The sequence below is a fragment of the Aspergillus sclerotioniger genome (assembly GCF_003184525.1).
Source record: "Aspergillus sclerotioniger CBS 115572 chromosome Unknown BO94scaffold_15, whole genome shotgun sequence".
Lineage (NCBI taxonomy): Eukaryota > Fungi > Ascomycota > Eurotiomycetes > Eurotiales > Aspergillaceae > Aspergillus > Aspergillus sclerotioniger.
The window spans coordinates 277,293-304,554 of record NW_020291005.1 but is presented as its reverse complement, the minus strand read 5'-3'; the positions used below and the strand labels follow the sequence as shown (position 1 = coordinate 304,554).

The 27,262-nt window shown below is 53.6% G+C and overlaps 11 protein-coding genes across 11 annotated transcripts; 7 read left to right on the top strand and 4 right to left on the bottom strand.

The window, feature by feature from the left end:
- Positions 1-230: 230 nt before the first annotated feature.
- Positions 231-1,808, top strand: BO94DRAFT_556899 (tRNA-ribosyltransferase family protein; the record flags this gene model as incomplete). Its single annotated transcript, XM_025613898.1, has 3 exons — positions 231-456; positions 533-1,550; positions 1,628-1,808. 3 exons carry the CDS (start codon positions 231-233, stop codon positions 1,806-1,808), a joined length of 1,425 nt encoding a protein of 474 aa, XP_025467017.1.
- Positions 1,809-2,479: 671 nt separating this feature from the next.
- On the bottom strand, positions 2,480-4,657 carry BO94DRAFT_466963 (methylenetetrahydrofolate reductase (NAD(P)H) MET12; the record flags this gene model as incomplete). Its single annotated transcript, XM_025608186.1, has 2 exons — positions 2,480-4,492; positions 4,571-4,657. The coding sequence occupies 2 exons, from the start codon at positions 4,655-4,657 to the stop codon at positions 2,480-2,482; spliced, it is 2,100 nt and encodes a 699-aa protein (XP_025467016.1).
- A 729-nt stretch (positions 4,658-5,386) lies between these two features.
- Positions 5,387-6,025, top strand: BO94DRAFT_586008 (uncharacterized protein; the record flags this gene model as incomplete). Its single annotated transcript, XM_025615731.1, has 1 exon — positions 5,387-6,025. The coding sequence occupies one exon, from the start codon at positions 5,387-5,389 to the stop codon at positions 6,023-6,025; it is 639 nt and encodes a 212-aa protein (XP_025467015.1).
- A 22-nt stretch (positions 6,026-6,047) lies between these two features.
- Positions 6,048-7,133, bottom strand: BO94DRAFT_624616 (nucleoside diphosphate kinase; the record flags this gene model as incomplete). The annotated part of the gene is made up of 7 exons (XM_025617233.1): positions 6,048-6,345; positions 6,398-6,462; positions 6,516-6,581; positions 6,649-6,752; positions 6,806-6,849; positions 6,931-6,961; positions 7,117-7,133. 7 exons carry the CDS (start codon positions 7,131-7,133, stop codon positions 6,211-6,213), a joined length of 462 nt encoding a protein of 153 aa, XP_025467014.1. The 3' UTR covers positions 6,048-6,210.
- A 317-nt stretch (positions 7,134-7,450) lies between these two features.
- Positions 7,451-10,736, top strand: BO94DRAFT_624615 (glucan 1,3-alpha-glucosidase ROT2). The gene is made up of 3 exons (XM_025617232.1): positions 7,451-7,723; positions 7,786-8,527; positions 8,583-10,736. Exons 1-3 carry the CDS (start codon positions 7,639-7,641, stop codon positions 10,645-10,647), a joined length of 2,892 nt encoding a protein of 963 aa, XP_025467013.1. The 5' UTR covers positions 7,451-7,638; the 3' UTR covers positions 10,648-10,736.
- Positions 10,737-10,875: 139 nt separating this feature from the next.
- BO94DRAFT_493079 (PQ-loop repeat-containing protein) lies at positions 10,876-12,407 on the top strand. Its single transcript, XM_025609193.1, has 4 exons — positions 10,876-11,249; positions 11,314-11,433; positions 11,496-11,711; positions 11,776-12,407. Exons 1-4 carry the CDS (start codon positions 11,206-11,208, stop codon positions 12,194-12,196), a joined length of 801 nt encoding a protein of 266 aa, XP_025467012.1. The 5' UTR covers positions 10,876-11,205; the 3' UTR covers positions 12,197-12,407.
- Positions 12,408-12,482: 75 nt separating this feature from the next.
- Positions 12,483-13,930, top strand: BO94DRAFT_535577 (uncharacterized protein). The gene is made up of 3 exons (XM_025611821.1): positions 12,483-12,607; positions 12,786-13,128; positions 13,188-13,930. Exons 1-3 carry the CDS (start codon positions 12,565-12,567, stop codon positions 13,783-13,785), a joined length of 984 nt encoding a protein of 327 aa, XP_025467011.1. The 5' UTR covers positions 12,483-12,564; the 3' UTR covers positions 13,786-13,930.
- A 1,214-nt stretch (positions 13,931-15,144) lies between these two features.
- Positions 15,145-16,693, top strand: BO94DRAFT_535575 (glycoside hydrolase family 18 protein). The gene is made up of 5 exons (XM_025611820.1): positions 15,145-15,422; positions 15,483-15,545; positions 15,596-15,609; positions 15,665-15,792; positions 15,843-16,693. The coding sequence occupies exons 1-5, from the start codon at positions 15,314-15,316 to the stop codon at positions 16,600-16,602; spliced, it is 1,074 nt and encodes a 357-aa protein (XP_025467010.1). The 5' UTR covers positions 15,145-15,313; the 3' UTR covers positions 16,603-16,693.
- A 787-nt stretch (positions 16,694-17,480) lies between these two features.
- Positions 17,481-18,772, top strand: BO94DRAFT_466862 (NAD(P)/FAD-dependent oxidoreductase; the record flags this gene model as incomplete). Its single annotated transcript, XM_025608184.1, has 3 exons — positions 17,481-17,706; positions 17,762-18,565; positions 18,648-18,772. 3 exons carry the CDS (start codon positions 17,481-17,483, stop codon positions 18,770-18,772), a joined length of 1,155 nt encoding a protein of 384 aa, XP_025467009.1.
- Positions 18,773-19,715: 943 nt separating this feature from the next.
- BO94DRAFT_466657 (putative plasma membrane H(+)ATPase) lies at positions 19,716-22,932 on the bottom strand (the record flags this gene model as incomplete). The annotated part of the gene is made up of 4 exons (XM_025608175.1): positions 19,716-21,422; positions 21,478-22,152; positions 22,205-22,428; positions 22,494-22,932. The coding sequence occupies 4 exons, from the start codon at positions 22,930-22,932 to the stop codon at positions 19,716-19,718; spliced, it is 3,045 nt and encodes a 1,014-aa protein (XP_025467008.1).
- A 1,437-nt stretch (positions 22,933-24,369) lies between these two features.
- BO94DRAFT_517484 (glutamate--tRNA ligase GUS1) lies at positions 24,370-27,254 on the bottom strand. The gene is made up of 3 exons (XM_025609997.1): positions 26,871-27,254; positions 25,617-26,762; positions 24,370-25,565 (listed from the first exon to the last, which is right to left on the bottom strand). The coding sequence occupies exons 1-3, from the start codon at positions 27,126-27,128 to the stop codon at positions 24,843-24,845; spliced, it is 2,127 nt and encodes a 708-aa protein (XP_025467007.1). The 5' UTR covers positions 27,129-27,254; the 3' UTR covers positions 24,370-24,842.
- Positions 27,255-27,262: the final 8 nt, after the last annotated feature.

The window sequence follows — 27,262 nt, the reverse complement described above, 5'->3', positions numbered from 1 at the left end:
CCTAGATATATATACAACAAGTGCAATCATTCGGACTTTCACTCTCACCATCAAGTGTTGCCCAGCATTCCCCCGCGGTTCTGCTTGGCGGCACATCTCCGATTCCCGATAGATATCTAGTAAGTGGGGGACCACATTATTATTATTATTTTCACTCCTCTTCTCCAACTCCAGGTCTCGCCAGTCTCAACCTCCACCATCCTCCCAGCCTCCGTTCCCTCAGGGTCGCCATGGGCTCCGAGTCCTCCCCACAGCCATCAAATGAGATGCTCGCCTTCCATGCTACGGCCTCAATCCTGACCCCCCGAGTGGGAACACTGGCTCTCGCCGGCAGGAAGGCCATCTCCACGCCGCATTACATCCCTCTGGCCTCCCGGGGTGTCGTCCCCCATATCGCCCATGATGTGATGCGCGATAACACTGCCATCCGCAGTCTCTTCGTCGGTCTAGAGGATTGTATGTCATCCCCGTCATTCTCCCTTGGCTGAGTCCATTCCCCGCTGACACGAATGCCCATCGGGGCCCAGATCAGTCGTAGAAAGACAAAGCCCAAAAAACCCGCCCCCGGTATATAAAACTCCCACCGCACAAGATGAATCCGCCCTGCGCAAATTCGCCGGTCTCCCCGATGATCTCCTCCTGATCATAGGTGCGCGCCGCGAGCCCCCCATCAAATGCCCTCCATCCAACACGCCGAACTCCGTCGCCATCTACACCTCCGTCGGTTTCAGACAGCTGGAGGCTGGCCAGTATATCAACGCCGTGCAGAAATTGAAACCCGATATCGTTGTGGGACTGGCAGATCTTGTCCTCGGACACACCCCCGGGACCAAGAGACGCGGAAAGATGGTCGATAGAACGCACGCGTTCACCACCCACGCCACGGGGAAGCTCTACGGCAGTGCCGTGCCTGAAGAGAACCAATCAAAGGCTGCCTACTTCGCTCCCGTGCTTCCGCTCGACAATGCCCAGCAGTCGATATATATAGACGATCTAGAGAGCGAGTTACGGCCATATATCTCAGGCCTGGCCCTTTATGAATCGGCCTCCCTATCCGCCATCACCGAACCTCTCGGAGACCTCCCACGACTCCTCTTCAGCGCACCCGCAACCCCCCACGCTATCCTCCGCGAAATTTCCCTCGGAGCAGATCTCCTCACCATCCCCTTCATAGGCGTCTGCTCCGACGCCGGTATTGCCTTGGACTTCACCTTCCCATCCACACCCAACACCACAACCACCGACTCTCAACCCCGACACCTCGCCTTCGACCTCTGGTCCCCATCCTACACAACCGATACCTCCCCCCTCTCCGAATCCTGCCAATGCTACACCTGTTGCAACCACCACCGTGCCTACATCCACCACCTCCTCACCACCAAGGAGATGTTAGCCTGGACGCTCCTTCAAATCCACAACTACCACGCCATGGATCTCTTCTTCGCCGATATCCGTCAGAGTATTGCCCGAGGTACCTTCGAAGCAGACACCCAAACCTTCCAACGCGCCTATGTCTCTGAATTACCCGAACCAACTGGCCAAGGCCCTCGGTACTTACTTCCTCCCAACCCAATCCCCACTTTACCCCCAGACCACCACCATAACTAACAACCCCCATCCACCCCAGACTTCGCGGCTACCAACTCCCCGCCTCCGGTCCCCATCAAACCCGTCGTAATACACGCGCATACGGTAAACTCGACGACGCAATGGAGCGATTCGCCGAGTCACAATCCTCCCTCGCGACGCCCGACACCGGCGCCGAGGGTCTCGAAGAACATGGGTTCGGAACTAAAGAGAAACAATAGATCCATCCATAGATAGATAGATACCTATTCCTTTTTTGGTTATATGCTAAATACAATAAGGAGAAGAGAATCGGACATCTGGGTTCCGAGATGTCGTCAGGTTATGTTCGTTGTTCGTTGTCTGTCTATTACTCACTTGGGTTGGGCTTATGCATGGAAGGATAAGCATAGCATAGCATAGCATAAGATATGCAGCGAATGCTAATTTATACACAGTCGTTGTTCTTTCACTACCTACTATCTAAATTTTAATTTATTTTCTCATTAAAGTTTTGGTCAGGTAATAATAGTATGCGGAGTCTCTGTCCCGTCCCCTTTTTGCTTTTTCCCATTTAGTAGATAGATAGGTAAATTTGTTTCTTTGTCGAACTAGTACCTAGTAGGGAGTAATATGCAGTAGGGAGGGAATTGAATATTGAAGACGTTGTAGACTTGTATTCAATCAATACTAGATAGTACCTACTGATTGCAAAGTTCTATTTTCATTCATGCATACTTGTATCCATACATACATCCACCATGAAGCAATTCCCCACCCCAAGTGTTAAGTACGACTCCCTATCCATGTTAAATAGACACTCTCCCGATTATAGACAGATAGACATCAATATCTCTGGATTCGGTAAACGGTAAACGACCTAGGCCAAGCCAGTGGCCAGGTAGATAGAAAATTACTGGCTGTTGGCCAGCTCGCGCCACATCCATTTCTTTTCGTCTTCTTCTTCCTCGGAACCGGCTTCTGTTCCGGCGCCGAATTCCTGTCCGACGACACAGACAAGCCAGACGTCGTTCTTAGTCTGGTTGAGGAAGCGCTCGGTGGCCGAGTTCTTGGGGTAGATGCGGCGCCATTCGTCCCAGATCCGGTATGCTTCGTCGCCCCAGGCGCGGAAACTGACTTCTTCGATGATGGTCGGGGAGACGATCTCCTTGCCGCGGAAGACACCCCAGGTGACGGCGTTGACGTTGGCGGGGTTGATGTCGATCGGGTCCGGGTCGTCGGGGTTCGGGCCAGGGAGGGAGGATTCGAAGTCGCCCTTGACGTTGGTGGCGAACCAAGCGAGTTTCTCGTGGCCGTGTTTCTGGAAAAGGGGCTTGAGAACGGTCTGGTAGTCTTTGTCGGGGCAGAAGAACTCGACGAATGGCTTCTGGAAGACGAATCCTTCGCCGGGAGGACCCCAGCCGAAGACGGGGTCGTCGCTGCGAACTCCGTTGATGGCGGGCTGGGAGGCCAGTGTCCACCAGCCCTTCTTGTCGATGAGCGTCAGCAGCTCGGTCTGGATGACGGCGGTTTCAGCGTTCAGGCCGTTGCTGTTTTCTTCGGCGCCACCTTCAGACCACGGAACCATGTAGAGTTCGCCGGAGACGTGACGGCGGAACAGGGTGCTGATATCTTCGCGAGAGACGGGATAGCCCCAGATTTGACGGGCAATGGGAGCGGGGACGTGCAACGACGGGCCATAGCCGTCGATTTCACCGAATGCTGGCGAGCGCGCATCACCCCAACGGCCGTTGGGGAAGTCATCCCAAGTAGCTTCTCTGCCGAGCGCACCAAGGCCTTCGGAAATTTGGAGGGTTGTGCTGCGGTCTGGAGGCATGGCAGGCAGACCAGCACTCAAGGCGGAGGCCTCGTGTGTCACGGAGCCCTTTGAGGATGCTTCGGAGATCAGTACCTTGTCTACAATGACTCGGTTGTGTGGGATTGAGCTGACGGACGAGCGGCGACTGGCCAGGTTGCGGATCTGAGCGCCATTCGGGGCGACATACGACGATGAGTCCATCGCAGACAGGTTACCGCCGTCAACCAACGCATCCGAGTCGTCGATCTCGGAGTAAGGGGGAATGAGTTCACACCGCTCGAGGATGAAAGACACAGTCTTCTCCAAGTTCAGGGTATAGAAATGGAATCCACGGGGTCCCGTGCAGCCAAGGTCTCTGATACCATACACGAGATCGCTGATAATGTCCACACCAATGCGCTTCACGGCGTCGTCGTCATGTTTCACTTCATCCAGCTTCGATAGAATATGGGGTGGGATTTTCACATGGCTGAGCTTCGTCACTCTCGTCAGAATCTTGTAGCTGTGGATAGGCATCAGACCAGGGACGATCGGGATCGTCTTGAAAGCGCCAGATTCGTGGTTCCGTAGCATGCTCTCAAACCTGGTGTATGCGTCCATATCGTAGGTCAACTGAGTCATGATGAAGTCCGCCCCCGCCTGCGTTTTCTCGACCAAGTATGGCAGGTCTCTCTCCGGATCCTGACCATCCTGGAAGTTGTCGGCAGGGTGGCCCTCGGGATACGCAGCAACACCAATACAGAAGTAGTCGCCATACTGCTTGCGGATATAGCGCACCAAGTCCACCGCGAATGTGAAGTCCTTGTTGCTGTCATCTTCTCCGTGCATGTTGTATTCTTCACTACGTGGCGGGTCACCACGCAGGGCGAGAATGTTTCGGATCCCAAGCACCTTGGCTTCCTCCAGCGCTTCGTCGACTAAGGCGCGACTCATGTTGGTACAAGTCAGGTGCAGGCATGTCGTCAACTGCAGTTGGCGCTGGCAGATCTCGGCCAGTTCCAGGGATCTCGCCGCGGTGCTTCCTCCAGCGCCCCAGGTGACCGTGACGAACAAGGGTCGCAAAGCCTGGGCCATACGCTCCAAGCGAGCCTGAAGGTTGGCGAAACCCTAGACAACGAATTCCAGGTTAGCGATCGAATTCATAGTTTGAGTCACTGGGAGTGCGGGGAGTCGAGGCAGCCCCACCATCTTGGTCTTGGGAGGGAAGAACTCCAGAGAGAAGTAATTCGCGTCTGGCGGCAAAGCCGCGATCTTGTCCGTGATCTTCTCCATGGTGAGCCCAGTCTCAGCAGCAGCGACACGATCGCGGAGGTCGGGGCGGATGAAGGAGAAGAAGAAGGGCCTGAAGGACGGAGGTGGGGAAGAAGACTTGCTCTTGCTGGGTCGCTCGCCGATGGCGCCTCCGGAAAAGGCAGCATGACGAACTGCCGGCCCCATCACTGCCAGCGATCTCGTCATGGAGTGCCCCCAACCCCGGCCCATCGCTGGAACGCGCTGTTGGGATCCTGGACGATACTATCCCGCCCGATCGGACACTCCCTGACGGTCACTGGCACCGTCTAACCTCGCCCTTGACCATTGCGCTCAACTGCTAGGACTCGTCCACAAGAGAAACGTCATCCTGGCATATCCCACCAGCTGAATTGACAACTCCTGGGCTCATTCAAAATGTCACATCAAGAATTCAGACTAGGTGCCTGCTCTAGAAGAACCACCCGAGGCATGTACCGTCACTGCTTTTGTCAGTTGCCCCTTGTTCTTTTCTCGAAGTAGTTTATTTCCCTTGCAAACACAGCAAACACCGCCATCTCCGACGGACTCGCGATATCGGCTTCACCACGACTTATGGCATTCAATAATAATAACAACAATTCCTCTGCTATATTACCTCATCGGTTTACAGGATTAGCCTCCACCCCACACCTCACCCTCACCATTGCAAACAGCAACCCGAACATCAGAGCTCATACCCTCAAACACCACCGATGCAAACCCACTAAAATGCCACCACCACTGCGCACCCTCCCCCAACCCTTCCGCCTGATATCACAGCGCACGCCTCCTTCTCGCCGACTCTTCTCAACACCGCCCCCTCCCCCAGCACCCAAAGACTCCCGCTCCCGCCTTCACAGACTAAACGATCGTCTCCCACCTTTTCTGCGCTCCTACACCACCCCGCTCCTCGGAGCCCCCGCAACCCACATCACATCCTTCCTGATCCTACATGAAATCACCGCCGTTGTAAGTTTGTTTGGACTGGTGGCTGCCTTTCACTATGGTACGGGGCTCCCGGATATGACCTCCAACAGCTTGTTTCAGGAACAGACACAGCGGTTTGGACGGTGGCTACGGAAAAAGGGCTGGGTGGAGGAGGCCGACGTGGATAAAGCGGTTGGGGAGTATGCGGGGGATGCTCATCGTGGGTCAGAGTCAGAGTCAGATTCGGGGCAGTCGGCGGTCCTAGTAGAGGGAGAAAGGGAGGGAGTGCGCTTGATTCTGGAGTTTGCGACGGCTTATATCATTACCAAGGCGCTGATGCCGGTGCGGATTGCTGTGAGTGTGTGGGCTACGCCGTGGTTTTCTCGGGTGGTTCTGGGGCCGTTGGGGAGGGGGGCTAGAGGGGTGTTTGGGAGGAAGTGATTCGATGCCACGCATGGTAGTCACATCGGATACGGTTTGTACGGTGGATAGCGTAGTAAATATTGTATACTTTATATTTTCTAGGTCTCGTGAGATCTTTGGATTTTATACTACCCGATATACTCTACATCTCAACTAGTGGTTGGGGGATGTAGGCACTCAGGCGTAAGACCGGGTCGAGAAATTTAGGCCTTCTCGTAGATCCAGTCGAACTGGGAGTGCTTGTAGGTCTGGAGCTCCTTGGGGGAGAACCAGAGGGCAATCTCCTTCTGGGCGTTCTCGACGCTGTCGGAACCGTGGCAGACGTTGCGGCCGACGTCCTATTCAATGGTGAGCGAGAGATATAAAACAAGATGGGATGGGGGTTCTTACGATGGCGTAGTCACCACGGATGGTGCCGGGGGCGGAGGCAAGGGGGTTGGTGGCACCGAGGATGGCTGCAATATCGTTAGTATATTTCCATTGGGGTGCTTTCAGTTGTGGAACTTACTACGGCCGGTCTTGACGGCGTCACGGCCCTCCCAGACCATGGCGCAGATGGGGCCAGACAGCATGTCTAAAAATAAACATTAGTATATACTTGGAGGAAAAGGGTCAATGCTTTAGAGCTAGGAGCTACTCACAGGAGACGAGACCGGGGAAGAAGGGCTTCTCCTTGAGGTCAGCGTAGTGCTGCTCAAGGTGCTCCTTGCCGGGGGAGACGAGCTTCAAGGCAACGAGCTTGAAGCTGCAGACGGTCAGTATTCGTCTAGATGTTATTCAGGTGCAAGTAATACGAACCCACGGTTCTCGAAGCGAGAGATGATGGGGCCAACGAGTCCACGCTGCTATGGTCAGTACTGGTTTGATCCCGGGGGAGCCGCCAACACATCGGAAGCAATCGTTGAAGGCCATGTCAGTCATACCTGGACACCGTCGGGCTTGATGGCAATGAAGCTGGATCAATTGGTTAGCTGGGCCATGGCAATGAGGGGGCGGAAGAGGGGCTGGGAAGAAGCCTCCTGAAGGACTTGGAGGAAGAAAGACCAATGGAGGGGAAGAGGGGTAAAGAGAGATAGAGACCATGGCGGGATGGGATGGAATGGACTTACGTCTGCTCGGAAGACATTTTGATGGAGATGGATCGATGTATGAGATACGATTGAGGAGAGGAAAGGAAAGAAGCAGAGCCGGCGAGGTGAGTTGGCGAAAAATATAAGGAGGGACCGTAGAGCTGTGTGGGGCAACAGAGGAGGGGCACTGGCCGATAGCACAGTTGCCAGTGAGACACCGGCCTGTTCTGCCTGCATGCCTAACGGCCTGACTCTGGTGGCTACTTTTATTTACTGCCTGAGGTGTCTAACCCCAGCTGCCAGGACGGGACTAGCGCCCACACTAGGCCAAGGTGGGAGCTTTCCCCCCATCTCAGCTCCATCTGGCCAGCCTGGAACTATCGCGCGCCGACCTCGAGTAGTACTCCCAGTTACATGTTCTCCCGTCCATCCCAGTACATATCGCCTTCGTGTGTGGGACCTTCACCTCTGGTAGATGCAGGTCAGCACACCAGTGGCTGCTGATATCTAGTTCTTCTTTCAGAGGTTGAGTGTCTCTGATCGCACTAGTGAGCTCACATCATGGCCGGGATCCGGCCCATGTCCACCCGTTGGACCATATTGTTGTCGCTGGTGATCCTACTCGGATGTCTTGTCATCCCCGGAGGTGAGCTTCTACCGCCAACCAGATCCCCTATAATCGCCTTTACATCTGACAATGCCCCTTAGTCACCGTGAAACACGAGAACTTCAAGACCTGCTCGCAATCGGGCTTCTGTAAGCGGAACAGAGCCCTCGCAGACGATGCGTCCGCCAAGGGATCATCTTGGAACTCGCCATATGAACTCGAATCGTCTTCCATCCAATTCAAGGACGGCCAATTGCACGGAACCATTCTCAAGTCTATCTCCGCCAATGAGAAGGTCAAGCTACCCCTTGTTGTCTCCTTCCTCGAGTCCGGTGCCGCCAGAATTGTTGTCGACGAGGAAAAGCGATTGAACGGTGACATCCAGCTTCGACACGACAGCCAGGCGCGCAAGGAACGCTACAATGATTTAGAGAAGTGGGTCTTGGTTGGTGGCCTGGAGTTGAGCAAGACCGCGACCTTGAAACCCGAAACCGAGGCTGGCTTTACCAAAGTCTTGTACGGTCCGGACAACCAGTTCGAGGCCGTGATCCGTCACGCTCCGTTCAGCGCAGACTTCAAGAGAGATGGACAGACTCATGTTCAATTGAACAACAAGGGTTACCTGAACATGGAACACTGGCGTCCCAAGGTGGAGGTCGAAGGTGACAGCGAGCAGCAAACCGAGGAAGACCAGAGCACTTGGTGGGATGAAAGCTTTGGTGGAAACACCGACTCCAAGCCTAGGGGCCCGGAGAGCGTGGGGTTGGATATCACTTTCCCTGGCTACAGCCATGTTTTCGGAATTCCAGAGCATGCCGATTCCCTTTCCTTGAAGGAGACTAGGTAAGCTAATGTCGCATCGACCGGTCTAGTTTTCTGGAAGCTAACAACGTCCCAGGGGTGGTCCGGGCAATCATGAAGAGCCTTACCGCTTGTACAATGCTGATGTGTTCGAGTATGAGCTGAACAGCCCGATGACTTTGTATGGTGCGATCCCGTTCATGCAGGCGCATCGCAAAGACTCCACCGTCGGTGTCTTCTGGTTCAATGCTGCCGAAACTTGGGTGGACATCGTCAAGTCCACTTCATCTCCCAATCCTCTTGCCCTGGGCGTGGGCGCGACCACTGACACCCAAAGTCATTGGTTCTCTGAGTCCGGACAACTTGACTTGTTTGTTTTCCTTGGCCCCTCGCCGCAGGAGATGAGCAAGATGTACGGTGAACTCACCGGCTACACCCAGCTGCCTCAGCACTTTGCCATTGCCTACCACCAGTGTCGCTGGAACTACATCACGGACGAGGACGTCAAAGAGGTTGATCGCAACTTTGACAAGTACCAGATTCCCTACGACGTTATCTGGCTTGATCTCGAATACACTGATGACAGAAAGTATTTCACCTGGGATCCTCTCACCTTCCCTGATCCGATCAGCATGGAGGAGCAGCTTGACGACTCCGAACGCAAACTCGTCGTTATCATCGACCCTCACATCAAAAACCAGGATAAGTATAGCATCTCCAAGGAGATGACCAGCAAGAACCTGGCCACCAGAAACAAGGACGGTGAGATCTACGATGGTTGGTGCTGGCCTGGCTCCTCTCACTGGATCGATTGCTTCAACCCGGAAGCCATCAAATGGTGGGTTAGCCTCTTCAAGTATGACAAGTTCAAGGGAACATTGGCCAATGTCTTCATCTGGAACGACATGAACGAGCCTTCGGTCTTCAACGGCCCCGAAACCACCATGCCCAAGGACAACCTTCATCATGGCAACTGGGAGCACCGTGATATTCACAATGTTCATGGAATTACCCTTGTCAATGCTACTTATGAAGCTCTTCTGGAGCGCAAGAAGGGCGAGGTTCGCCGGCCTTTTATCTTGACGCGCTCTTATTATTCTGGCGCTCAGCGGATCTCTGCTACGTGGACGGGAGATAACCAGGCCACCTGGGAACATCTCGCCGCTTCGATCCCCATGGTTCTGACCAGCGGTATCTCGGGATACCCATTTGCTGGTGCTGACGTGGGTGGCTTCTTCCAGAACCCTAGCAAGGAGCTCCTGACGCGGTGGTACCAAACTGGCATTTGGTACCCCTTCTTCCGCGCGCACGCGCATATTGACACCCGTCGGCGCGAGCCCTATTTGATTGCCGAGCCACACCGGTCTATCATCGCCCAGGCTATCCGCTTGAGGTACCAGCTTCTCCCCGTCTGGTACACTGCTTTCCACGAAGCCTCCGTGAACGGAACGCCGATCGTGAGGCCGCAGTACTATGTTTACCCCTCTGACGAAGCTGGCTTTGATATCGACGATCAGCTTTACCTTGGTTCCAGTGGCCTTCTCGCCAAGCCCGTTGTTTCCGAGGTGGCCACTACCGCAGACATTTACATTGCTGATGACGAAAAGTACTATGACTATTTCGACTACACTGTTTACCAAGGTGCCGGGAAGAGGCATACGGTGCCCGCACCTATGGAAGCTGTGCCCTTGCTGATGCAGGGTGGCCACGTTATCCCCCGCAAGGATCGTCCTCGCCGTAGTAGCGGGTTGATGAAGTGGGACCCATACACTCTGGTTGTGGTCTTGGACAAGAACGGCCAAGCCGACGGCTCTCTGTACGTGGATGATGGCGAAACGTTCGACTACGAGCGTGGAGCCTACATCCATCGCCGTTTCCATTTCCAAGAGTCTGCTTTGGTCTCCGAGGACATTGGAACCAAGGGTCCCAAGACGGCCGAGTATCTGAAGGCCATGGCCAATGTCCGTGTTGAGCGGGTGGTCGTGGTTGACCCTCCCAAGGAATGGCAGGGCAAGACCAGTGTGACTGTCATTGAGGATGGCGCCCAGGCTGCTTCCACAGCCTCTATGCAGTATCATAGCCAGGCGGATGGCAAGGCTCCGTACGCGGTGGTGAAGAACCCCAATGTCAGCATTGGGAAGACGTGGCGGATTGAGTTCTAGACTAGAGGCCCATGTGGGCAGACGCTCCATACATATATACATGATGTTCGGATTTCAGGCATCAATGGTACTTATGACATTGTTCTTAGAGATCTTGTGCTCGCTGGACGTAATATCCACTAGAGATGTAGATCCGGACGACCAAAAAGGGGAACCGGGATGGCGGGCTGAGTCAGCGGAAAGGACGTGACCGCCGATCCGAATCAATAAATTTATTGAGAGCAACAGGTGGGAGGTAAAAGAGGCCGCATTCGGGTTCGGTTTGATATTGAACGCTCGCTTGGACTTGTTGGTACGGAGATCCTGGGATTTCGCTACCCCTCTGCTTTGACAGTCTACTCTTGTGGAGGCGTCTCCTCAATTTACAGCCTGCGTTGGCAATTCTGCATCCTCACGAGGTTCGCCCCTGACGCCGCCGCTCCATCGCGATCTCACTCCGGAAACCGCAAGCTCCGCCCGTTCACTGCCTCGCCTCGACGCAAACCCAGCCGTGTCATATATTCTTTTGTATTGAATCTGGTTTTGATACGAGAATAGCCACGGCTAATTGAATTGACCATGTATCTTGTGTCGCAGGCTCTTGAATATGGGGCTCCCCTGTTGTATGTCTTTCCCTGCCCGATGGACGGATGCAATGGAACGCTAACTGGTCCCTTGAACGAAAAGCCTCATTACCTCCCCTTTGACGTCTTATGCGGACCAGATCCTCAGTATCCACCGATCCCGAAACTCGGCTGGGTTTTCGCTGGACATTCCTTTGATTATGCTTGTCGCGTCAATCCTGAAGTAAGACGACCACCCTCGATTGCTGTGTCTTTGGGGTCTTGACATTGACAAGCTGTGTATAGGGTCTTTTACTGGTTTGGTGCTACATACTCCCTTTCGCTTTTGATCCAGGCCGTCATCACCGTCGGGGTGCAGATCGTCTTGTTGAAGGTTGCACTGGACAACCGGCCATCTCCAGGTCTGAAGAACAGCGTAGAGCATGTCCCTTTTAGCAGTGTGGACAACGGTACAGGTGTTTCCAGACCCTACGACTTCTGGCAGTGGAAGAGCGCAAAACCGTATGTACTTGCTCTCTAGCGGAGGCCACTTGCTGCAACGAGACTAACCAGAGCTATCGGACAGGTACTGGATGTTTTTGGCCTACTTCATCGGCGCCCTCACCTTCATTCAAGTCCTCCTCCCTCCCCTTGCCTACTCGGAGCTCTACATCAACATTCTCGGATACGTTGGCCTCGCTGTGGAAGCCACGCTCCCGCTGCCGCAGATTCTCAAGAACCACAAGTCCCGGTCGTGCGCAGGATTTCGGGTGTCAGTGGTTGCTGCTTGGATTGTCGGTGATATCATGAAATTGAGTTACTTCTTCTGCAGCCAGGAAGTGATTCCCTGGGCCTTCCGCATGTGCGGTCTGTTCCAGTGCGTTTGCGACCTGTACTTGGGCTTGCAGTTTTGGATGTATAGTAACGCCTCGTTCCGGACTGCGGGCAGTCCCCGAGGACCCAGTGAGAGCTATAATGTGGAGGAGAAGGACATCCGGATGACATGAACGAGATGATACACGGCCGTGGGATTTCCGTTGCTTCCGTTGGCGTTGTACATATAGCTTAGCTAGACGCGTCGGACCTGTGCTTTGGTTCGACCTTGGGGTTCTCGGGCGCGTAACCCACTACTACAAAAGGATTAATAGTATATGATATACAGTGTATCTGTCTGCGAGCCAGAGTTCGTACATGTATATAATTAATACCATTCGGTGGGGGATGACGAGACGGGGTTCAGCGGGGTAAAGCCAGAAAGCGCCGGAGGAACCCCACCAACCGAGGGTCGATTTCCCCTCATCCGCCAGTTCAATAAAAGCAACCTCACTACCCCTCTGCCGAGTCGCTTGTGCCCGCTGCTCCATACAAATTCATCATGGCTTCAGGTCCGGAGACCATCCGCATTGGCTATGTGCCCGGTAGGATCGACTTTCCTTTCGTGTTTACGTCTGAGAACTATATATGTCGCGCCTCATTGCAAGAACACAACAACAACCATGTATTCATCTCTGAATGACTCTTGGTTCTTCGGCATTGATATATTCTTCCCAGTTAACAATAGCATACAATGACTTGACTAATGGTTATTCAATATAGAACATTACCTCACCCCTCTCCATCTGGCCGTCCGTTCAGCAGGCCAGGCTACTCTCCCATTCAAGATCTCTCTGATCCCCTTCCCCTCTGGAACGGGGCACATGATCACCTCCCTCCGCGAGAAGGAGATTGATGTAGCCATCGGTTTGACCGAGGGATGGGTGGCTGGCCTGGCTGGTAAACAACAGGCTCAGAAGGATGCGGCCGAGGGTGGCTACAAGGTGGTCGGACACTGGGTCGACACGCCGTTGCGCTGGGCCATCGTAACGGGTCAGGAGAGAGAGGACATCCATGCTGTGGCCGACCTGAAGGACAGGCGGGTTGGAGTCAGTCGACTGGGAAGGTAAGTGCACGAGCACTACGTCAAATATTCGCCTTGATTGTCTGTCCTGACGCCAACAGTGGCTCCCATATCATGTCCTTCGTCCTCGCTCAGCAGCAAGGCTGGAAAGCCGACTCTCTGTCCACTGTACCCTTGGGTCCTTTCCAGGCTCTCCGTAACGGAGTGACTGGGCTAGACGACGAGCATCCGGAACAAGCGCCTAACCCCACGGCTGAATTCTTCATGTGGGAGCACTTCACCACGAAGCCATATTTCCACGCCACCGAAAACAAGCCCAATCCGCCTCTGAAGAAGATCGGTGAGATCTATACTCCCTGGCCGTCTTGGATGATCGTGGCGTCGACTTCATCCTTTTCGGATGTGGAGCTGGATGGCAAGCTGCAACAACTGCTTAAGCTTCTGGATCAGGGTATCAAGGACTTCGAGGCCGATCTGGCTCAGGTCGTGACACTTCTGGGCACCGGAGAGCTGGGCTGTAACTACGGGGAGGAAGATGCCAAGGAATGGCTGAAGGACGTTAAATTCACGTCCACGACTCGGGGTGTGCAACGGAAGGTTATCGAGGGCGTGGTGGATGTCCTCAAAGTGGCAGGTGTGATTGACACCGGCATGACCAACGACGAGGCCGTTGAGAGAGTCGTCGGTATCCATCAATGAGGGCTGCAATCGCACAGGCTCGCTACATAGATGCGATTGCGCAGCAGAGCCGTCGACCTTAGTACCTTATGTCTAGTATGAACTCCGGATCCTCTCATTACCGCAGGGTCTAGAGAAACGATCAATCTGAATAGTTGAACCGAAGGCATTCCCGACTGGAAATTATAATGTGCTTCATTATCCCTCCTGATAAGGGGTTTCTGGGCTTACGTACCGCGCCAGAGACCAAGTATTTGCCAGGGCCGGCTCATAGACAACATAGTATGAGGGATTATTCGGACCTCAACTTACTCTTAAGAACACATAGATATCGTTGGACCTATTGACAGAACTAGCAGTTACCGATTACGCAGGATGTTGATAGACGACCCGATAAGGCGAACATGCCTTCATCACCGGGACGACACCTGCATTCCATAGCGGCAGCACCATCTGGCAGGACCCAAGAATAGAAATTCCATGCCGATTCTCCTATCCTGCATGATCTGGCGGGGCCGATCAAGAGACTGCTTAAGGAAATCGGTCGGCTGCAGGATGGATATCCTGCTCAGTTGGCGCCGAGAACCTGACTCGGGGTCACAAAACAAGGTAATCCTTCGGCAAAGGTCAAAGTCGGGTGAGAAGATACAGCCTGCTGCCGAATTCAACCAGTGTCTAGATCGCGGTGATGGTCGGTTCCGGGGTAAAGCCACAGCGATTGCATGTCTCACTCAATACTTCGATTTTTCTTTCTCTCCTTGCAGGTCCTCATGGCAGCTGCACAGACCAGGGAAGATCGACTATGTATTTACCGCGGACAATATGTCAGATGTTGGCTTGCATGGGATCCTAAGCATCTTGTGGCAGCTGAGCTATGGTTCCCAGGCTGGTCAAATGCCCAAGGTGACGCCGTTAGGCTTTGGTACCAACCCAGCTTGTGACTTGAATCCCTGACCGTGTACGCAAGCTACAATTCCAGTGGCCGTATAGCGATCACGAGATTGGGAGCTTGCTACGGGGTTGGGTTGTCAGAAGCCATGGTCCCCCCGAGCAAGTGACATTCCACGGGCCGAAAGCGTTCCCAACAACGAGGCTGGAATGTATCTCTATGGTCAACGGCCAATCATTGGTTGAAGCATAGACCGACAGACATGCTCTGTTGTGTAATCTAACGCTGTCGTCTGAATATGACAATATACTTCCTTGGTTTATTGGCTGTCTTTCAGGATGATAGCTGCTGTCTGGAATGTCTGACCCCGGACGACGGATGACATGGACACGGCCCAAGCGTGTTTGGCATCACAACAGCACAAGGCTGGGGATGGTCTGAAGAAGGTATAAAAGGCTCGACAAGGACAGCTCCGGGTTGGCTTTTGTTGGAGAACAAGACAGCTTTTTCGACAAGCGTTCGGCACCGGCAACCTGGGCATCATCGACTGGTCATCCGCCCCTTCATCGTTGAGGTAATAGATCGTTCATTCATTCCACTCCTTTGAAATCTCCGTCAATCCTTAATCAAAAGACCAACTCCCTATCCGGTCCCTACATCATGACGTTCCTTAAGAACCTTCTTGCCTTTTCGATGGGGCTTGCTTCTCTGGGAGGAGCATATGCCAAGCTCGATCTGTCTTCCCCGGACAATGTGGTTGTATACTGGGGTAAGCATCGTGGCCCATGGGGAGTTTGACAGACAGTTGAGTTGACAAGTCTGCGATCAGGTCAGAACTCCTTCAGAGGAACCGGAGACCTGGCCCAGCAAAACCTGGCCTATTACTGTGATGGTGAGTAATCCCCAGTCTTGGTGACTGATGCCTTGCTGACTCGTTTGTAGACAGTAACATCGATGTGAGACTGATCCCGCTGGGGAGTGAACTCCATAGACACTGACTACCTATATCAGGTTATTGTACTTGCATTTGTGATGAGAGTCAACGGTTTTGGGGGTGCGCCAGAGTACGATCTTGCGGACAACAGCAAAGACTGTCCGCTGTTTAACGGCACCAACTTGGCAAACTGCCCACAAGTCGGGTAAGCATACTACTCTTGATGATGGATGCGGCGCAACTAATACCATCCAGTGCCGATATCAGCACCTGCCAGAGCAAGGGGAAAACCATCATCTTGTCCATTGGGGGTGCGACGTACAGTGAAGGCGGATTCCAGTCCGAATCAGCTGCCCAGGCCGGTGCCGACTTGATCTGGCAGACGTTCGGACCAGCCCAGTCTAACTCCTCAGCATATCGGCCCTTTGGCGATGCAGCCGTGGACGGGTTCGACTTCGATTTCGAGGCCACTGTGAACAACATGGCACCATTTGCGAACCGGCTTCGCCAATTGTCGGATGCCGACACCTCGAAACAATATTTTCTGACGGCCGCGCCGCAGTGCCCATACCCCGACCTTGCAGACCAGGAGATCCTCAACGGACCTGTGTCGATCGACGTGGTGTGGGTGCAATTTTACAACAACCCGTGTGGATTGACCTCGTTTATCGAGGGTCAAGACACGCAGACGACCTTTAATTTTGAACAGTGGGACAACTGGGCCAAGAACGTGTCTCAGAACAAGAACGCCCGAGTGATGCTGGGCGTGCCGGCAGACACGACGGCGGCGAGTACGGGCTATGTGCCAGTATCCCAGCTGCAGCCGATCATTCAATATACCAAGACATTCAGCAGCTTCGGCGGCGTGATGATGTGGGATGTCACGCAGGCGTACGGCAACCCGGGCTTTTTGAGTGGAGTCCGGGGAGCCCTAGAGCAGACCACTTCGCGCGTCCAGCCAACTTACCGATACCCCATGCGTCCGTGGCTATTTGGGCCCAACAAGCACTGGTAATGATTTGTGATACCCTGTTGGAGAGTGGAACTGTCGGGTGGAACTGTAAATACGGATACTGTTGCTACTTGCTACATCTATTGAATCAAGCTAATACTAATAATCCTAATGGTTACCTACTCATAATCTCATATACATCCTCATACTCATACTCGTCCGTGGACTTTTGCAGGGGGTGGTCGCGTGACTACATCCCGGTTGGAGTGCTCGGCACTTCTTTGCGCCTCTGCTTTTCCCACCTTTTCTCCCTCCTCCTCGTCTCTTCCACCAAATCAACCCTCTTCGCCTCGTGCAATCATCAACCAAGGTCACCATCAAGCATCAATTCCTTCAGCCCCGCTCGTTTGCCCCCACCTTGCATGAACTATTGACTCCAGCCCTGCCGATCGAGTTCGACCGACTTGGCAGCCCCGATCCACTCACTCACCAGAGTTCAGCCTTCGGCCAGCAGCTTGGATAGCACGCACTCATTGGCTTCGTTGGGCCAGCTGGCCAGGCTCTCCTGTCCAATGGCCCGGTCTCCTTCAATCCACCTTCCACAACCTTATGTTTGACTAACTCGACCACGGCAAATCCGGGCTGGAGTTGCACGGAACGCATCATGTCGATCCCACCATCCAGCAAGCCACTCCGTCAACCATTTGATTGCCCTCGTCTTGGCTGCATTCCAGCTGGACCCTGATACCTTCAGCTCCTCGGGCACCTTAATATGCGCATGATATGATCTCGGTCCTGCGGGGACCATTTCCCATTTCATTTCCCGGCTATAAAGACCAGCTCCGTCGCTGCTGCACTTTCTTTCCGACAGACAGTAGACTCTCCCTTCAGGCCATAGAAGACGAGCCGATCCGTCCGTCGCCGAGTCCACCCCCTCAACCATGGCTCCCAAGTCCCTGCTCTACACTCTCTTCTCCACCCTCAGCGTCGCTCTTGCGGCGTCTATCCCCCAGACCGACTACGATGTAATTGTAGTGGGTGGAGGTCCGGCCGGGCTCAGTACTCTGAGCAGTCTCGGGCGTATGAGACGCAGGACTGTGATGTTCGACTCGGGCGAATATCGCAACGCTCCTACGCGAGAAATGCATGATGTGATCGGAAATGATGGTATTTTCCCACTTCCCAAGTTCACCCCACAGCAGCCCGTCTCTAATGATCGCAGGCACCCCACCGGCCCAATTCCGTGCGCTCGCTCGCGAGCAGATCTCCAAATACAACTCGACCAGTGTCATCGACATCAAGATCGACTCCATCACTCCCGTCGAGGACACCGCGGCCAACACCTCGTATTTCCGCGCCGTCGACGCCAACGGTACCCAATACACCTCCCGTAAGGTTGTCTTGGGCACCGGGCTGGTCGACCTGATCCCTGATGTCCCCGGCCTGCGCGAAGCCTGGGGCAAGGGCATCTGGTGGTGTCCCTGGTGTGACGGGTACGAGCACCGGGACGAGCCCCTGGGTATCCTCGGCGGATTGCCCGACGTCGTCGGCAGTGTCTTGGAAACCCACACCTTGTACTCGGACATTATCGCCTTCACGAACGGCACCTACACACCCGCCAACGAAGTCACCTTGGCAGCCAAATACCCAAACTGGCAGAAGCAGCTCGAGGCGTGGGACGTCCGCATTGACAACCGCTCTATTGCATCGATTGAGCGTGTCCAGGATGGGGACGCCCACCGCGATGAGACAGGTAGACAGTATGATATCTTCCGGGTTCATTTCACGGATGGATCTACCGTGGAGCGTAACACATTCATCACAAACTACCCTACCGCGCAGCGCTCCACACTCCCTGATGAGCTGAGCCTGGTCATGGTAGATGATAAGATCGACACGACTGATTACACGGGCATGCGGACAAGCGCGCCGGGTGTGTTTGCCGTTGGCGATTGTAACAGTGACGGGAGCACGAATGTTCCGCATGCCATGTTCAGCGGGAAGAGAGCGGGTGTTTATGTACATGGTGAGATTTCCTCCCTCTATCTCATCCTCTTTCCCACTACACTCCATCCACCAAGAAAGGAAGTATACCTAACAAAATCTAGTCGAAATGTCCCGCGAAGAATCCAACGCCGCCATCTCCAAGCGCGACCTCGAAAAGCAAACCGAGCGTATGGTCGGCAGCGAGATGGAGAAGCTCTGGAAGCGGGTGCTGGATATGCACCGGTAATGATCTCATTATCCATTCATTATAATATCTTACGCCCATGGACGAATGACTCCACGCACGCAGGAATATGTAGCTACTACCGTATCTGGTACTTCTGCGTATGTAGAGTAACCACCAATAATATACATCCCCTCATACACTTACTGAAAACAAAACTCCCTCCCTCCTTCCCTCCCCATACCCACAGTACCCACAACTGAACCTAACTAACCCTTCGGTTCCTTACTTTAACCCCCCGCCGTTCCTGCATACCCCATCCTATCAACATAAATCAACAAAACCTAGATAGGTAGATACTCATCCAGTAAGTAACTCTTTCTGCATGTCGGGTACATACATATACTAGTACTACTACCTATACGCATACAAATCTAGGTACTACATCCGCACGCAAGGCCTAAACCCCACTCTAGTTAGTATATACTATACTTAGCTTATATGGAATAATTCTCGTAGCGAGATTGATTTAGGGTACTACTATGAGCTGTGTTTATGTCTTGTATTTGTTCCTTGGATTGTGGTGGTGAGGATGAGAATCATGGTTGTGGAGGAGGGGTACTACGGGAGGAGTAGGATAGGGAGTGCTCCTTTGATCTCTCTCTCTCTCTCTCTCTGTGTGTGTGTGTGTAAAGGTAATGAGGAAGAGAAGAGAGGGGATATGTTAAATAAATGACCACTCCAAAAAGTATAGGCTGTAGGTTGCAGGTTAAGGATCATGTGAATGCCCAAACAAAAGGTATATACTATTAACTACCCAATCAGATAATTAGAAAACTATTAGTATCAAAAAAGTCATCCAATACTCTCCCTTCCTTTCCCTCCGTCGCCAGCGCATTACAGTATTTGGGATTTCCTCCACAAAAATAAAAATCAGTAGCAAGGCCACTATCCCAGCAGCTCACTCCAAAACACACCTCTGCGCTTAAGACGCACATCCCAGCATTTACTCAACTTCCTCTTCTTCCTTGCTGGTGGCCAGGAAGAAGCGGCCCTTGGGCTTCCCAGGCTCCTCGTATTCAACTGTCAGACGGGCGAGGTGGCCGAGCAAGTTTTCGATCTTGAGATCGCCCTTGTCACGCTTGGCTCGGCCCAGGTCGTCGAGCCATTTGAACTTGTTCAGCATAAAATACACCAATGCAATGACAATTTCCACGCCCAACGAGAAGCCCCAGATACGGACGACCGTGACGATATCTGTCCAGCCATTTCTGGTCTCGACGAACGAGTCTGCAGGGTTCGTGCGCATGTCTTCGTTAGTGAACCAACCGAAGAGGCAGAAGATAGTCGCCAGAACATCCACGCCCAGAATAGCCGTGACCAGGTGAATGGATGGCCAAGTATCAGCACCTCGTGTAACGAAGATGAGCCAATTCTCTGTCAATGCAACCTCAAGGAACAGCACTTCCTGAATTGAACCCCAGTTCTGGATGATACCACCAGATGGAAGGAACATGGTACCGCGAACAACCCATGTGCCCAATGCCAGCAGCAGGCCCAGCAAAACAGAAATGAACCAGATCTTGGGAAGCTGCCATTCAACAGGGCGCAAGTCAAAAGACGCATTATCGTATGCCACAGCAACAGTTGCCAAATCCGCAAAAAGAGCGAGGAAAACGATCAACTCAACGCGAATGCTTTCGTTGAGAATAATCATTGATGTCACAAGGTAAATCTCCAAGTGCAAGCAAAGGGCGATACGATACTGGATATAGGCCTTCATGCGGTGAAAAATCTGCCGAGCAACCTTGATTGAATCGATGATCGTAGACAAACCAGGCTCCAAAAACACAATATCAGAAGCTGACTGAGCGGCCTCTGACGCTCCTTCAACAGCGATACCGCAATCAGCTTTCTTCAATGACGGCGCATCATTAACACCATCCCCCGTCATCGCCGTTAAATGACCACGGTCTTGGAGCATCTGTACAACTTGATATTTATGTTCGGGAAACACCTCGGCGAATCCGTCTGCTTTTTCAACCAGATCACCTGCCATGGCGCCACTGAGACCGCCATGGATCAGCTTGTCGGAGTTATACACTTTGGTGCCGAGTGCAAGCATCTTGCAGGTTTCTTTCGCGATTGCAATGGCGTCACCCGTAAGCATTTTCACACTGATACCCAGGTTTTGGGCTTCGTTGATCGTCTGGGCTGTATCCTCTCGCGGTGGGTCGAACATGGGAAGCATTCCAAGGAGAGTCCACTCTTCTCCTTCCTTTTGGACTGCCACACCCAATGAGCGGAATCCTCGATGCGCAAACTCCTGCGCCTTGGCTTTATAATGGTCCGCAGTGCTCTTGGAACAATTCGTCAGCTGAAGCACGGCTTTCGGGGCGCCCTTGGTGCAGGTGTATCTGGTCCCATCGCAGCTTGCAATCGTCACGATACGCTTGGACACGGGATCGAAAGGAACGAATTTCTCGGTTTTCCAACCTCTTCGAAGGATTTCCCTTGCTCTTGGGTACTGCCGAAGGGTGAGGATCGTGACTTTATCGATCGGATCAAGCGAGTCAATATTATGTGAAGAAGCCAGGACGGCCACGGCAAACATCCAATCCACATCCACGCCTTCGGCGACATACGGCTCGCGAATGCTCAATTTGTTCGCCGTCAAGGTGCCCGTCTTATCCGAACACAAGATATCAACGCCCTGCTGACGGTTAGCAACTAGCACCGTCGATTCAATAGGCATGTCCCCAACGTACCGCCAATGATTCAATCGCAGTCAGCTTCTGCACGATTGCCTTCTTCTTGGCCAGGTATGCTGCTCCTACAGCCATTGTAGTGGTGGTCACGACCGGCAGACCGACAGGAACACCAATGATCAGCAGAGCCAGGGTGTAATGAAGGAGCGTCTGCTGGCCCGGCGAAGCAATCGGGATATGTCGGTAGAAACCGCCAATCCAAGCAGCCAAGATCCACGCCATCACGAGGATCAAAAGCGAGGTGCCGATGTTGTCCATCACGATTTCGAAATGGCCAGCGCCTTTGGCCGATTGCACCATGGTCGCGGTCTTACCCACGAAGGAGTTCCTCGCACCGGTCTGCACCACCGCATAGGCCTTACCGCGCTTACAGCCGGTCGTATAGTAGATCATGCCACCCATATAGCGATCAACTGCGAGCGACTCTCCTGTAATCGCAGAATGATCACAAGCAAGGATGGGGTAGCCTCGCCGTCTGGGCTTGGATTCCTCTTGCTTCTCCTCGCCCTCCTTTTGATTATCACCAGGCTCGTTGTCTTCGAGGTCGGACTCGGAGGTACTGCTAAGATCGCCTTGCTCCTGCATCCGTTTAAACTCCTCCATTCCATTGGGGTCATTGACATCGCAGATGACCTTGGAGTCGGCAGGGACAACCGAGCCTTCTCCGATGATAATCTATATTATACTGTTAGACCTCAGACCTCCAGTCGCAGACCTTGATACATACCACATCGCCAGGCACAAGCTCTCGCGCTAGAATCTCTTGTTGCTGGCCATCGCGGATGACGATCGCTCGCATCGCAATATCGCCCTTGAGACTAGCAACGACATCGGCAGCTTGTTTTTCTTGATACCAACCAACAGCGGCGTTCAGACACAGAATACCAATGATGACACCAAAGTCAATCCAATCATCTAGACCTGCCGCTAGAAGAACAGCCAACTCCATCACTGTGGCCATGTTAGAACAACTTGGGTCCTGGTTTGTCGGTGCACCCAGGGGTTTAAGGGCGTACCATAGAGAATGGGTCCTCTGAAATACGACAAGACCTTGGCGATGGGATTCTCCTTCTCTGATACCAATTCGTTCCAGCCAGATCGTCGACGACGAATAGAAACCTCATTCTCCGACAAACCCTGGCGGATGTCCGTGAGGAGCCATTCCTCCGGAAATTGCCCCTGTTGCTGGTCGACGTGTTTGACAAAAACCTTGCGCTTCTTCCAGGGTGCATACCACACCCTCTTCATCTCCTCTTCGCCCTGCGCCTCTTCGCCTCGGCCCCCCTCGCGATAGGTGGAGGCATACTTGACCAGCTTTCCATACTCGTCGAGGTTACTGTAGTCTTCCTTGTAAGACACGCGGGACACCCGTCTCGAGTCCCGTCGCTCAGAGGTAGAGACGCGGCCTTGCGGGCCGCGTTCAGCGTCGCCAGAAGCACCGGCTTGCTCAGCCATGTTCAATCCAGTAGTCTGTCTCGGGCAGCGGAGGATCGCGTTGTTGTGCCCTATACGCTCTGCGGGCCTCCCCTTGTGTTACAACAAAAGAGTGAGCGGAATCGACCTCTCGCAAGAAAGAGAGGAAAGGAGCAACTCCAGGAAAGCAAGCGACTGAACACTACGCCGTAGGAAAGAATCTCCCCGCCAGGGTTGGAGAAGAGACAAAGGAAAATGAGGAAGCTTCTTTTTTTTTTTTTCTTGGTCCCAAGGTGCAGGGATGTATGGGCGACTTTCACAGCAGATCGGTTCTCTGACGAATCGTCTGGACGGAGACAATCATGCTGACGTAGGTGAGGCCAGGAGATTCCGGCAGTCTACGGAGAGAGCGCTTGGGGGAAGGCGGGCTGGTCGTCAGTACCTTAGCAATTGAGCTTTAACCTGGTCAGACCACCGGAGCCAGTCGATAAGCAGACCAGAGGGATGACTCGTTGATTCGGCGAAGGCCAGAGTGTGTTGACGTATGAGACATGGTGAGCGTTCCGAATGAACCGTAGGGCATTGACGGGCCGAGTCTGGGAGCGTCTGGGAACACCTGGGAACACACCAGGAAGCCATTGTACCTTGGCAGAGGTGAATTCTGAGAGGGCACAGGAATTGACTCGTGACGCGATGATTCGTTCCAGGGGTCCGGGCCTGGACTGAGTAACGGCGCGGCAGCAGAGAACCAGGGAAAGGACGCAGCGCAGCAGGGATGACAGCTGCCAACAGTGGGGACTCGGAGGGTTGCCGTTCGGGATGGAGGGGAGGTGGTCATTGACTTGAGCATAAAATGTGAAAGATTAATGGTGGGAATGCGGGGGATTAGCAGATGGTTAGATGGCTAGTTCGATAGAAGTTGGAAGTATGAATCTGGCGAAGGAGAAAGTGGAAGATCGATGGAAGCGGACTAGAGTGAAAGCGGCCTAGTGGGACAAATGAGCCAAACTCGGTGGGTTTCCCGGGCGATCCCCCAGTCTGGATTGGGCTTAGCGGGGTGGTGCCAACTGCAACGTGACTCTGACAGCTCGACGTAATTCCCCTCCTCCCCACCTCACAATCCATTCTTCCCAGTTCTCCAAGACATCGCATTGCTGGTCCCACTGCCATGCGGCCATGCGAGGCGTGTCAGAGATAGCCTGAGCCACTTCGCTAAAGCCGTCAGTGTGTGGAGGCTAGCTAGTCAAGAAGGAACCAGATAAACAGAGGCTAGAATAAAGCAATCCTGGCAGATGTCATTCTCTTCAATGCCGTCATCACCTCGCAAGGTTCTGGGAATGTTACTCCGCGAAACTCTGATGAGGGATTTTCCCCGAGTCGGACGGCCTAGGTATACTGGATCCTGGCCTGTGGACGACCGCAAGAGGGTGCGAAGCGCCCTTCCAGCAACTCATAAAGCATCTTCAAAGCACCTACACTCAGCACTCAGGCACTTCAAGAATCTCGTAAAGCATCCCAAGAAGCACCTAGATCTTTTAGAGCTTTGAAGAGAAAAAGCCTTTGAAAGCGTCTCTGCATGTCCATAGACATATCATACTTGGTACTTGAGTTTGACCTGCGGTCTGAATCTGCGCTACTCGCAGTATCCAGGTCACATTACGGGTAGTTTACCAACCAGAGTACAAGATTATAAGTTCTTGGCGGCCAGAACCCTGCCTACACAGAAGGCAGATAAGAGTGTTGCTCAACGCTAATGCTCTTCGCTTTTAAACTTACTTCCCGCGCATATCAGACTATCCCGGTCATTCGTCAAGGGCCCTCTCTATGGCTTGGTAACCGCCTTAGTGGGATTGTGCGCATTTCAATGCATCGAATTCTTTCGATTCATCTACTGCTCATGTCTAGCGTATCTTCGTATCCCGCGCATATATTTATTTCACTCCGCTGTGCATCTATTTCTTGCCAGTGGGGATGTTGAACAGGATCGCCGGCTGGCCGGGGGTGTAGGGCCGATCGAGACGGTAGTAACCCTTGCGCTCGAACTGAATGATGTCGCCCTCCTTCAGGTCGGCAACGTTGCAGTCGGCCACAGCATCCTCACGGAACTCGGTCTTGGGGTTCAGCACGTCCTCAAGGCTATCCTCTTCCTGCATGGTGTCCTTGTTGAGGAGGTGGTCGAAGTCCACCAGTTCCACGGGGATCACATCCTGGTCCGTGGACAACCAAGTGACCTTCTTCTCGGTCTTCTTGAAGTCACCCTCCAGGTGCAGGTCCAGCTCCAGAGCCGTGACAACACCCGAGGCGTCGGTCTCGATCTTGCGGACAATGGCATTGCCCCAGCTCATGAGGGTGATCTCCTCACCCTGCTTGAAGGACTTGGCATCTTCCTGATCGAAGAGGACGGAACCGCTGAAGGCAACCTTCTTCTCGCCAAGGGCAGGGTTCTTGTTGTGCTTCGGCTTGTTCTCAGAGTAGGGAGCTGGCGCACCCTTGATAACGGCCTTCACCATGTCCTTCTTGAGAATGGCAGTGTGGCGAGGGGAAGTGGGGTCGATGTACTTCTTGTTGGTCGCCCAGAACAAAGTCCAATCGAGGTTGACAATGTTCTTGCTGGGTCCCTGCTTGAGAATAAATTCTCTAAGCGCCGGGATGGTCATACCCCTTCTCCGGATTCCCTTTAATTTATATTAGTATGCTTTCAGAAAGTTGTAGGTACATTCACTTACCCGAATAGTGGGGAATCTGGGGTCGTCCCAGCCCCAGACAACACCTTGGTCAACCAGCTTGGTGAGCTTACGCTTCGAGAGCAGGGTCCGGACAAAGTTCATGCGGGCAAAGTCCCAGATCTGCACATGGCGAAGCTTGAGCGTGTTCAAGAACCACTCGTACTGAGGGTTCCGGTCACGGTACTCGATGGTTCTCAAGGCATGGGTGACACCCTCCATCGAGTCAACGATAGGGCAGCAGAAGTCGTAGGTCGGGTAGGCTTTCCACTTGGTACCGGTGCGGTGGTGGGGGGCGGGGTTGCAGCGGTAGATGACGGGGTCACGCATGGCTTTGTTAGGGTTGTCCACCGACATCTTAGCACGGATGCACCATCTAAGGCCCTCAGGGGTGCCCTGCTTCATCTCCTCAAAGCGAGCAAGGTTCTGCTCAACGGAGGCGTCGCGACGCTTGCTGGGCTCGCCGTCCATTCTCTGTTGGCGCATTGTCTCCTGATCAGTATCGTCGGCATACGCATCTCCCTGGCGGATGATCTTCAGACCGTACTCGTAGAGCTCATCGAAGTAGTCACTGGTGTAGCTCGTCCGGTCAGGCTTGATGCCCATGAGCTGGAGGTCCTCGAGAATTGCATCCTGGAACTCCTGCTTCTCGTTCGAGGGGTTGGTATCATCGAAACGCACAAGCAGGGTGCCGTTGTACTTTTCGTGGGCAAAGTAGTCGTTGAGCAGAGCAGCCTTGGCGTGTCCAATGTGCAGGTATCCAGAAGGCTCAGGCGGGAACCGGGTGACAACACCCTTGTCCGTGTTCAGAAGGGCCACGTCGTAGCTAGCACCCTCCTTAGCCTTGGCGGTCTTCTTCTCCTTAGCAGCAGCGTTCAGGTTCTCCAAAGCAGTGCTAGCCCAGGGGCAAAGCTCATCGAGGAAGTTGAACCAACGGGTCACATTAACAAGGGCTCCCTTGCGGACCGCGGACACAGCAACCCGGTTTCCTCTGATCGCTCCCCAGAGAGCAATGTCGGGGGTGGAGAGCGAGTATCCAACCACGAAAGATCTAAGGAGAAGGTGGGTGTTCAGACGCTGGAGCTGAGGGTCGAGAGCCTTGAAGTCGAGAGTGGTGAAAGTTTCGAGCTGAGAGAGCCATTCGTTCTCCTGAAAGGTGAAAGAGCACTGTTAGCCAGAGTAGATTCGCAGTGCGCTGAGTCACATTGGCAACGCGGGGAGGGGTTGCAGCTGGGGTGGCGAAGCGGGGTCACTTACCAACTTTTCGTCCTTGCCATTGAGGAAGGGGAAGTTGGTACGCAGCTCCTTGATGACATTGTCGGGTCCGTACACAGGAGCACCGTTGGCCGTGAACTGAACGATGGCCTTGTCGCCTTGGGAGAGCACGGCGGTTTCCTCGTAGGTGATGGTGATGACGGGGCTAGGACGGGCCTCGTTGATGGAGGTAGCCACAAGCAGGACCGGAAGCAAGGCGGCCTGGTTGGCCCGGGTGGCCAGAGTGAGTTGGAACGACATCTTTCAATCTGATCGATGGCAGATGGTGGGATGGAAGATTATTGCCGGAGGGGCATTTTGACTGACTGGACTCCGCCGGCGGTACGTTTCTCCGCGGACAGGCCGGCCGGGCAACTCTAGATTTCGGCCAGAAA

Bases quoted from the DNA above. Each gene is read 5' to 3' on its own strand.
- BO94DRAFT_517484 (XM_025609997.1), bottom strand. From the start codon at position 27,128: ATGTCGTTCCAACTCACTCTGGCCACCCGGGCCAACCAGGCCGCCTTG. The intron at 26,763-26,870 runs GTAAGTGACCCC...TTCACCTTTCAG, and splicing joins ATGGCAAGGACGAAAAGTTG to GAGAACGAATGGCTCTCTCA. The intron at 25,566-25,616 runs GTAAGTGAATGT...TATAAATTAAAG, and splicing joins CCAGATTCCCCACTATTCGG to GGAATCCGGAGAAGGGGTAT.
- BO94DRAFT_493079 (XM_025609193.1), top strand. From the start codon at position 11,206: ATGTATCTTGTGTCGCAGGCTCTTGAATATGGGGCTCCCCTGTT. The intron at 11,250-11,313 runs GTATGTCTTTCC...TTGAACGAAAAG, and splicing joins GAATATGGGGCTCCCCTGTT to CCTCATTACCTCCCCTTTGA. The intron at 11,712-11,775 runs GTATGTACTTGC...GCTATCGGACAG, and splicing joins CAGTGGAAGAGCGCAAAACC to GTACTGGATGTTTTTGGCCT.
- BO94DRAFT_535575 (XM_025611820.1), top strand. From the start codon at position 15,314: ATGACGTTCCTTAAGAACCTTCTTGCCTTTTCGATGGGGCTTGCTTCT. The intron at 15,423-15,482 runs GTAAGCATCGTG...GTCTGCGATCAG, and splicing joins CAATGTGGTTGTATACTGGG to GTCAGAACTCCTTCAGAGGA. The intron at 15,793-15,842 runs GTAAGCATACTA...AATACCATCCAG, and splicing joins GCAAACTGCCCACAAGTCGG to TGCCGATATCAGCACCTGCC.
- BO94DRAFT_624615 (XM_025617232.1), top strand. From the start codon at position 7,639: ATGGCCGGGATCCGGCCCATGTCCACCCGTTGGACCATATTGTTGTCG. The intron at 7,724-7,785 runs GTGAGCTTCTAC...AATGCCCCTTAG, and splicing joins ATGTCTTGTCATCCCCGGAG to TCACCGTGAAACACGAGAAC. The intron at 8,528-8,582 runs GTAAGCTAATGT...ACAACGTCCCAG, and splicing joins CTTTCCTTGAAGGAGACTAG to GGGTGGTCCGGGCAATCATG.
- BO94DRAFT_535577 (XM_025611821.1), top strand. From the start codon at position 12,565: ATGGCTTCAGGTCCGGAGACCATCCGCATTGGCTATGTGCCCG. The intron at 12,608-12,785 runs GTAGGATCGACT...TATTCAATATAG, and splicing joins CCGCATTGGCTATGTGCCCG to AACATTACCTCACCCCTCTC. The intron at 13,129-13,187 runs GTAAGTGCACGA...TGACGCCAACAG, and splicing joins GGAGTCAGTCGACTGGGAAG to TGGCTCCCATATCATGTCCT.